Source organism: Galeopterus variegatus, unplaced genomic scaffold (assembly GCF_000696425.1).
Source record: "Galeopterus variegatus unplaced genomic scaffold, G_variegatus-3.0.2 Scaffold632, whole genome shotgun sequence".
Taxonomy (NCBI): domain Eukaryota; kingdom Metazoa; phylum Chordata; class Mammalia; order Dermoptera; family Cynocephalidae; genus Galeopterus; species Galeopterus variegatus.
Genome location: NW_007726743.1, coordinates 512,566 through 522,438, shown reverse-complemented (window position 1 = coordinate 522,438; position 9,873 = coordinate 512,566). Strand labels below are relative to the sequence as shown.

General features: G+C 38.8%; 1 protein-coding gene across 1 annotated transcript in view; it reads left to right on the top strand.

Annotated features, from left to right (window-relative positions):
- Positions 1-9,873, top strand: part of TTC19 (tetratricopeptide repeat domain 19) — a 23,652-nt gene extending 13,779 nt beyond the window's left edge. The window contains exons 7-10 of the mRNA XM_008570806.1: positions 6,012-6,166; positions 7,632-7,794; positions 8,486-9,055; positions 9,461-9,873. Coding sequence (XP_008569028.1) covers positions 6,012-6,166; positions 7,632-7,794; positions 8,486-8,619 — 452 coding nt within the window. The 3' untranslated portion in view covers positions 8,620-9,055; positions 9,461-9,873. The remainder of the gene's footprint in view (positions 1-6,011; positions 6,167-7,631; positions 7,795-8,485; positions 9,056-9,460) is intronic.

Below are 9,873 nucleotides of genomic sequence, written 5' to 3'. Positions count from 1 at the left end.
CGTTCTTTTGTGTGTGTGTGTGTGTGTGTGTGTGTGTGAATTTATTTATTTATTTTTAGCTCCCACCAAGATAAGTTTAAACCCGTGTACCCCTCCTTGCCTAGGTGTAACTACTATCCTGCATTTGGTCTTGTTCACATATTTATTACACTTGTAATTATATATTGTTTATTGTATATAAACAATTGGGCTAATATGTTTTTAAACCTTATAGGAATGGCATTATACTGTAGAATTGTTTTGGTAATTTGCTTTTTTCACTCAATGTTATGTTGTTGAGATTTATCCATGTTGGTAGTTAAAGCAGTTTTCTTAGCACAGAAGCCCTGTTTGCTCGCCATACTGCATGTCTGCTGTGTTACATCTGTCCAGAAGGGGTGACTTCCTGTAATTAGTCCACTGGGGTGTGTGGTGAGGGTGAGGCTGAGCCTTTTTCTGTTCTCAGTGATACAGGCTAGAGGTGGCCTCGACTAGCCCTGACTGGTTCATTCACTACAACTGTGGTACAGTACTACACTATATGAATGTACTACAGTTCTCCTGTTGATGGACAGGTAGGGTTGTTATATATGTTTTGCTGTGAAAACATCTTCATTGAACATTCTTGGAACTGTGTGTCTGTGCACAAATGCAAGATATTCCCTAGGGTGTGTACCTAAGAGTGTAATTGCTGGGTTGTATGTACTAGATATTACCAAACTCCTTACCAAAGTGATTTTACCAGTTTACATTTTCACTAGCAGTGTATTAGAGTTCTTGTTGCTCTATGTATATCCTTGTTACTGATAGACTTTGTGGGTATGAAAAGGAATTTCATTGTGGCTTTAATATGTGTTTCTAATAACTAGTGAAATAGACTATCTTTCCATGTACTTATTGGCTATTCACATTTCCTGCTCTGAAAACTCTCTCTTCATATCCTTTGCGTATTTTATTTTTTATGTTTGGCAGCTGGCCGATATGATCCAAACCCTTGACCTTGGTGTTCCATAACACCACGCTCTAACCAATTAAGCTAACCAGCCAGCCCCTCTGTTTGTTTATTTTTTTGAGGGGCTGTCTTTTTCTTAATGATTTTTAAGAGTTCTTTATGTATTTAGGAATTTTTGTGGGTAATGTATCTTTTTGTGGCTTGTCTTTTCACTTTAGGACATTTGACATACAAAGATTAAAATTTAGGTCTTAATAGAATCTTTTGATATTTTCCTTTATAGTGTGTGCTTTTTGTGTCTTGTTTAATGAAATCCTTCACTTTTCTAAGGTCAGAAAGATATTCTCTTCTAAGTATCTGGCTTTTTTACAATTATTCTTTAATTTACCTAGAATTTATTTGTTAATATGGCATGAGATACGGATATAATTCCCCCACCCTACCCCCATGAACTGCCAGTTGCCTGGGACTGTTTTATCAGTCCTCCTTTTCTCACTGATTTGTAATGACATCATTATGCTGAGTTTTCATAGATTTATGGGGTGATATTGTTTAGTTCTGTAATTACAGTTAATTTTTAGTTTCATTATATCTTTTCCATATTTAGTTCAGTACCTTTAGGTTTTTAATTCTTTTTATTTGTTCATTTGTTCAACCATTCGGTTAGGAAATTCTTAGTGAGTGCCTGTTATGTGCCTGAGATACAGCTATAAATAAGACAAAGTAACTGCCTCATAGAGCTAAATTCCTAGTGGAGGAAAGATACATAAATGCTATCCAGTAGGTTGATATAAGTGCTATGTAGGCATATTTATGAGGGAATATGTACGTAGGAAATATGTGTTGTGCAGGGATTTCAGATCTAGTTTTCTGTTTAGTACAAGTTGAAGTCCTTAAATCCTGGATTACAGAGATAAGGGCTTCCCACAAAACCAGCAAAAACTGGACTTTTGCCATATGCTTTTTTTCTACTTTGGGTTTTAGCTTACTCCTAATCTCTGGCCATTGGGATTTCCTACTCTTGGAAGTGCAGGTATGCATGTAAAAGGATGATATATTTTATCTAACATTTCTAGGTGTTTGAAGCAGAAGGGTTTCAGATTATCAGTTATGTTACTGGACCCAAAAGCCTTAGGTTAGATTCTGCTTTACTCTGCACTGAAACCATTAGTGTCTTGGGAAGTGCTGATGTTGATATCAGTTGACTAAAAGAGATTTGGTTTAGCAGAAATTGCAGAATCTTCCTGGAACTTGGGGAAGAAATATCTTTAGTTTGAAAGGCTCTTGTAGATTTTCCCATTTTGTTATTGGTGGTTGGGAATAGGGAGTTAGAGGCCAGTGCTCAAGTTTTCCTAAATTAGATGTTCTTTTACTAATGGAGCATCTTTACTCATGTTTTTAGAAATGAATGTAATTGTTTCAATACTTCATCAAATTCATTTTTACTGTGTATCTATGTAAGCTAAATTTGATATACTGATATGTTTAATATACTGAGCCACTCTTGTATTCCTGGAGTAGATGCTGCTTGGTCATCTCCTTAGTACGTTTGAGAATTCCATTTGCTAATATTTTGAGTAAAAATTTCTGTAATGAATCTTGTTTGCTTCATAGACTGATTTTAGGTAGCTCATTTTTTTCTGTGATTAGAAATAATTTATGAAAAATAATTATTTATAATTAAAGTGTGAAGAAATAAATATTCCTCCCCTCAGGTTCAAATGATCCCTTGGGGGCTCTGTATAAGTGATCCAAATTTATTTCCCACTTGTTGTTAAGGTGTCTGATTTTTTTTTCTTATCCAACTTCTAGCAATTTTTATATTAATATTTCACAGAACCATGTTTGAATAAATTATTATTTAGAAAAGGAACTTTTTGGACCTTATTAAATCTATAAAATTTTCTTATATTGGCAGTATGCTAAATCTTTTCTTATGGAGCCACTTTATTAGTTTCTAAAAGTTCTATTATAGTGTGTGTTCATTTCTCCCTTGGTCCTATTTTTAGAAAGTTTGTTTTTCAAATAACTAATTCTTTTTTTTCTTGGCAACTGGCCGGTACAGGGATCAAAACCCTGGACCTTGGTGTTATCAATGCCACACTCTAACCAACTGAGCGAACTGGCCAGCTTTATTTCCGTTGTTATTGTGGTCAGAATGTGCTATGAATTTAGAATGTATTTTAAAAACACTTCTTAATGAAAAAATACTATAACTAAACTTGCACCATATTAATTTTGCTTTTCTAAAAAGCTGTACTGCCGTTTCTTCTACTCTAGTTAATTGTCATTACTGATAAAGGGGTACTAATGGGCCGGCCCAGTGGCGCACTGCTACAGTGCGCCGCTTGGGAGCGCGGTGGCGCTCCCGCCGAGGGTTCAGATCCCACATACAGACCGGTTCCCGCTCACTGGCTGAGCGAGGTGTGGGCGCAGCACCGAGGGTTGCGATCCCGTTGTCGGTCCTGGTCCGGTACGGGCGTGACACTGAGGGTTGCGATCCGTTGCCAGACACGAAAAAAAACAAAAAGGAAAAAAAAAAGAAAAGGGGTAATAATTTCCCACTAGAATTGCTTATCACTTTATTCTTGTACTTTTTTGAAGTTATGCTATTGAACATGTTTTCTAACTGTAAAATGTAAAAAGAGCACTTTTTTAAAAATATAGAAACAGTTTAAGAGAATTAATGTAAACCCCAGAAATAAGATTTAGCAGTCATTTTTGGAACATATAGTGTCCAGAATTGAAATAATCATACATTATGTTCTGGGATATTTTTGGTGTAGAGTGAACATTTTTCCTTATTTTTTAAATGTTCTCAGATAACATGAATTTTAATGGCTGTATGGTATTCTGAATCTTCACAAATTTGTTACAAATTACTTACCTCTTGGGCTTGTTTATACTTGAAGGGGCAGAGATTTGTCTCATTCTTTTCATTTTTAAGTGTGCCTTTCTCTTTATTATATAATCATTTATCTCAATACTGTGAATACTAAACTGCTGCTTGATTTTATAAGATTTTGTTCAGCTTTTTAAAGTGTTCATAATTAAGATACTGTGGTAGTATTCCCTTTTAATAGAGAAATACAGTATCTTTACATGTGGTATTTAGTTGGTGCCATCTTATGTGCTGCTTTTGTGTATGGGTTATATTTATCTGTAAGTTAATAAATTTTATATTTATAAAAATTTTCATGTTATATTTCTTTGAAAAAGAATTTGTAGGGCAGTCTATTTAAAACTACTCCTAATTTGATTTTTAAAAGATTATTATTGGTCTCTCATAAATAGCTAAGCAAAAGCAAATAACTTTAGATTTCTGGGGCCGGCCCGGTGGTGCACTGGAGAGTGCGCCGCTTGAGAGTGTGGCGGCACTCCCACCGAGGGTTAGGATCCCATGTGGAGACCGGTTCCTGCTCACTGGCTGAGCGCGGTGCAGGCGCAACACCAAGGGTTGCGATCCCGTTGCCGGTCAGTAAAAAAGACAAAAAGGAAAAAAAAAAACTTTAGATTTCTACTTGAAGTTTTCTTTCACTTTCACCCTCTGATGTTATTCTAACAGCTATCCTCACCCACTACATTATGTTATTTAAACTATTTATTTATTTATTTTAAAGATGACTGGTAAGGGGATCTTAACCCTTGGCTTGGTGTTGTCAGCACCATGTTCAGCCAGTGAGCTAACGCCATCCCTACATAGGGATCTGAACCCATGGCCTTGGTGTTATCACCACCACACTCTCCCGACTGAGCCACGGGCTGGTCCTTAAACTATCTCTTTAACAATTGGTCATACTGTTATTTAGTAACACAGTCTTGTTTAAATTCCATGTGCCATTTCCAAATTTTTTGAAAACTGTGAAGATCTGGAATGAGAATGGTTTGATATGAATGATAGTTGCTGGTAAATAAGCCCAACTAAACATATTCAGTTGGGTGTCTAATAGTTTTGTTATATAAGACTGCCTGAGGTAACCTCTTTTTCTAGTCCTTTATGTGAACATTCAATTTTCACTGAGTTGTTTGCAGACTTTCCACTTAACTTGCTCATTGCCATTTCTACATTATTTGTATCATATTTCAGAAGTCTTTACTTGTGCAAATTGGTATTGTTACTGTTCTCTAGACCTGTGTTCTCCAATTCTTTTCAATGTGGCTTTGGGTGTTTTAAGTTTGTTCTTTTTCAGACATTGGGTAGTTAATTCTGTAATGTGTCAAGAGGTGCTATATCATTGCAACCTTTATTATTATTCTTTGACTAATGGATTAACTGTTCTTTAAATTTGGCCTGTGACTTCCCATTTCAAGATTCTGGGTGAGGGCCGGCCCGGTGGCACACTGGATAAGTGCGCCGCTTGGGAAGCGCGGCGGCGCTCCCGCCCGAGGGTTCAGATCCCACATACAGACCGGTTCCCGCTCACTGGCTGAGCGAGGCGCGGGAGCAACGCCGAGGGTTGCAATCCCGTTGCCGGTCCCCAGTCCGGTACGGGGGCAACACTGAGGGTTGCGATCCGTTGCCGGACACGGAAAAAGACAAAAGACAAAAAAAAAAAAAAACCAAGGGTTACAATCCCCTTACTGGTCAAGAAAAAGACAAAAAAAAAAAAAAAAAAGATTCTGGGGGATCTCTGGTTTTTTTTTTTTTTTTTTTTTTTGGTGGCTGGCTGGTACTGGAAACCAAACCCTTGACCTTGGTGTTATAAGGCTGCACTCTAACTGAGCTAACTGGACAGCCTCTGGTTTCTTACTGCATTGCTTTTACCACATGTCAAAGGTTTCTCATTGGCCCTAGACTTTGTGTTGTTAACTCTTATCTTCATCTCTTTCTGCTGAATACTATTGGTGTCAAACTAGAAATAATATTTCACATTTTAATTGATGTTTAGACTCTTAATTGGCTTAAAATGTGGGGGAAAGTTCCATTTTTCCACCTGTCTGAAATGTCATTTACTAAGTGACATGAAACATTTAGTGGGTCCCATACTGTTCGAGTATCTGTGGGTCCTGGTAAGAAAAATGACTGCCTCTCTTCCTATGGTGTATTTGTTACATCCCAGCAATGTTCTTTCCTTCTTAGTGGAAGAGAAAGCCAGTACCCACCTCCTCTTGGGCATGTGCTTAGATGCTTGTGCTCGCTACCTTCTGTTCTCCAAGCAGCCATCACAGGCACAGAGGATGTATGAGAAAGCTCTGAAGATTTCTGAAGAAATACAAGGAGAAAGACACCCACAGGTAAGGGAGGAAAACATACAGAAGGACTAATAAACAAAGGCTTCAAAATTGATGGGGGTGAAATGGCACATTCATTATGAACAGAATCAGCAGATGGTCCTAGAGTTCTCCTCTTCCTCCTCAGTCCATTCATTTTCTTGCCACCAGTCCCGACTCCCTCTCCCCCATCCCTTGCCCCAACTACTTGTTTCAAAAAGGACTTGAGACTGCTGTTCAGTTACTGGGTCTGCCCAGAACCTTCTGCATGAGTCATGGTTTGCACAGCAGACCAGGCTTTCTCCATGGCAGGCCTAACCAGGCACCCTTGTGCTTCCTTGGCTTCAGAGTACAAAACACAGTATTTCAGAGTGGGGTCTGCAGACTCCCCTCTAGCCCCCGTTAGAATCCTATAAGGAACAGGTTAATATATGAATATCATTGCCTCTCTTGCTCCACTGTTAGGATGTCAGGGGATGTGGGGAAAGAAGAAAGTGAAAAAGCTTTTGACCACTGACATACTATAGAATTTAAGCACAACATGCAAAACTTTGTGTTAGAACACTAAACGTACTAATTGGATTGCTTTGTCTATGAATGCTTGCTACCTCCAACATAAGGCACAAATTTTAACTGGATTACATGTGTCCCAAGGCTAGGGTAGGTGGGTAGGGTGAGTAATATGTTTTGGAAGAAAGAGGAAGTTGAGCTATGAATTATCTCCAGGAAAGAGACTTAGGACTTATTACAGAGAGTACTTAAAGGAATATCATGGAGGATGAATACTTACATGTGTCCCAAGGCTAGGGTAGGTGGGTAGGGTGAGTAATATGTTTTGGAAGAAAGAGGAAGTTGAGCTATGAATTATCTTCAGGAAAGAGACTTAGGACTTATTACAGAGAGTACTTAAAGGAATATCATGGAGGATGAATAGAAGGCAAGTATGAAATTCAAATCACCAAGTACTAGAGTCAGGGAGTTAAAGCACAGCAAGCCTGCCTCTCTTAGTACCAAAATTTTCAAATCTCTTAATGAGAACCTTCCTAAAGTAGATGACATATTTCTTCTTTTTGATGACCCTCAGGGTTACCAGCAGGAATGACATTATACTACAGTAGGCTCCAGAGGAAATCAAACCACAGGAGGCTAGCTTCTCAAAATTGCTGAACCTTAAATGAGATCATTTTGTAGCTGTGATTTTTCATTTGGTGCTTCTAATTTCATAATTAGTTGGAGTAATAAATATCCATACTGTTCCCTAATTTCTAGATTTGTTCATTTTCCAGAGGGCTAAACTAATTTTGTCTACTCTACAGTATTAATAACTAATGCCCACAGTTTGTTAAAGGCTGGTATCCCTCACCTTCTTGTGGAATGCTAGAGAAGATGAAATCTTAAATATGTATTCACAGTTTAACAGACTCCAAATTAAAGTTTCGTGTGTAGGGGTGCTTTTAAAGAAAAAGCTGTCTGGTTTTTCTGTTTATAGACCATTGTGCTGATGAGTGACCTGGCTACTACCCTGGATGCACAGGGCCACTTTGATGAGGCCTATATTTATATGAAAAGGGCATCAGACCTGGCAAGACAGATAAATCATCCTGAGCTGCACATGGTGCTCAGTAACCTAGCTGCAATTTTGATGCACAGAGGTGGGTAGCAATGGAAACTTGACTGACTTGCTTCAGGAAGGAATGTCACTGGATTTATAAATTTGTGAAGTGGTGTTTAGGGAGGGCAAGGGGCAGTGAGGAAACTCCTAAAAGGGCAGAGAAGGATGTGTGTCAGGTTGGAGTACTGTTGTACTCAATTCACATAACTCCTGTAGTCCTGCACTAGCCTGTTTATTAACACACCAAGCTAGAGAAAATTCTGCAGTGATAGTACCTTATTTCTGTAGTGCTTTACAGATTTCTAAATGTTTCTGCAGTTACAATTTGTTTCTCACAAGGTGCTGGTGAAGCTGGTGTAACAGAATATCATCATTGTGACAGACATTTCTGAGTGTCAGCACACCATGCCATAGTGCTTGGGGCTTCACTTATAATTTTCAGAAAGCTGGGGTGACAGCTCTCTCTTACATGTCCTACCATCAGTGAAATCCTTGGCTAATCGAGCGAGGCCCCAGGGTACACTGGACAGGGCATGGTGAGGAACCCACAGCTCGCAGTGGATTAGAGTTCTGTGTCTGGCCAGGTTCTGGCCCCCCTAAGCCAGCTTGTCAAGTGAAGATGAGATGAGGCAGCACCAGCCTCGGACCTGCATCCTCATTAGAGCTTTCTCTTCAGGACCACTTTGAAAACACACATTTTCTTCTTCTCCCTTCTCTCTGGGTTATTTTAGAACGATATACACAAGCAAAAGAGATCTACCAGGAAGCACTGAAGCAAGCAGAACTGAAAAGAGATGAGGTTTCTGTACAACACATCAGGGAAGAGCTGGCTGAGCTGTCAAGAAAAAGTAGACCTCTGGCTTAATTTTATCAAGCACTAAATCCATTTTTGTTGTAGGGAGAATAATTTCCATTAACCCAGAGGAATATCAATGGCTTAAATCCTTTGTTCTTGATATTCAGGTTTCTTCAACTTAGCCTTGGTGAAGGACAAGTTGTATACACTGCCACTTTTGTTTTTAAAGGAAAAACAATTTTCACCCTCTACTGATTACAACCTCCAAGGACTGATGTCAACTGATGCTTTCAGTGGTAACATGATTAGGTGCTGTTCATGCTGGTCTAAATGTACTTATCATTAACATGGGCCAGTTCTCCTCTGGGGTGTGGGTGTGTGGGTGTGTGGTAATTCAGCTGGCATCTCTACCGAATGACTGTGGTCCACTGATTTGCTGCCCTGTCTTCTTTTTGTCAATATCTGGCAGTCCAGAGTACCTGTCTCATGGCAAAGGGGGACTGTGGTGAGTCGTTTTTCTTATATAATCTTATTTCATGAAGCACAGTGTGGGATTTAATGCATAAAGGAGGAAAAGTGGTATCTTAGTTTGCCACCAGCATCCAGAGTGAAATTTTAAAGTGGGAATTAGGGACCTGAAAGTGTAGCAACCATTTGATTATAAACAAAAGTGAACCATATGTATCTGGTTGTATACTTGTGTAACTATTAAAAAACGTGAGTTGGGGGGAAGGAATGATATAACCTCTTGTTCGTCAGTGCTGTGTGAGCACTCGACTTCTTTTGCAATCTCTGCCACACAACTGAGTCACCTGAGGTATTCTTTTTTAAAAGAGAGTCATTCCTGGGCTGCACCCCAGACCTTCTGACTCAGAATAGGGCACTGAGTGTCGTATTTTAAAACTTCCAGGAATGTGTACTGCTGGTATAGTAGAACGACTGACCTGGATTCCAGTCCTTGCTTTTTGATTTTGGGATCTCAATGTCCTCATCTGTGAAGTGAGGAACAAATAAGATTCTTTCTTATGGAAAAGGTATTTGATCAGATGACTTTAAATGAATAGACTGCTGTGATGAAAGAGCTTTATCACACTGCCTCAAAGTATATAAATACAAGATACATAAATGGGTGTTCTTGCCTCAGCAGTCCTACAAAATAGCTATTTACTTATGGGAAAAAGACAGTTTTTGTAGGTACCACGAAGGAACACTGATATTGGTGGTATGCCTGTGGGGGTGAAGTACTGATATACTGATATTTTTGGCTCATATGTACTTACTGGAAGAATCTTTTCATAATAAAATAGAGGCTATACAACAGTA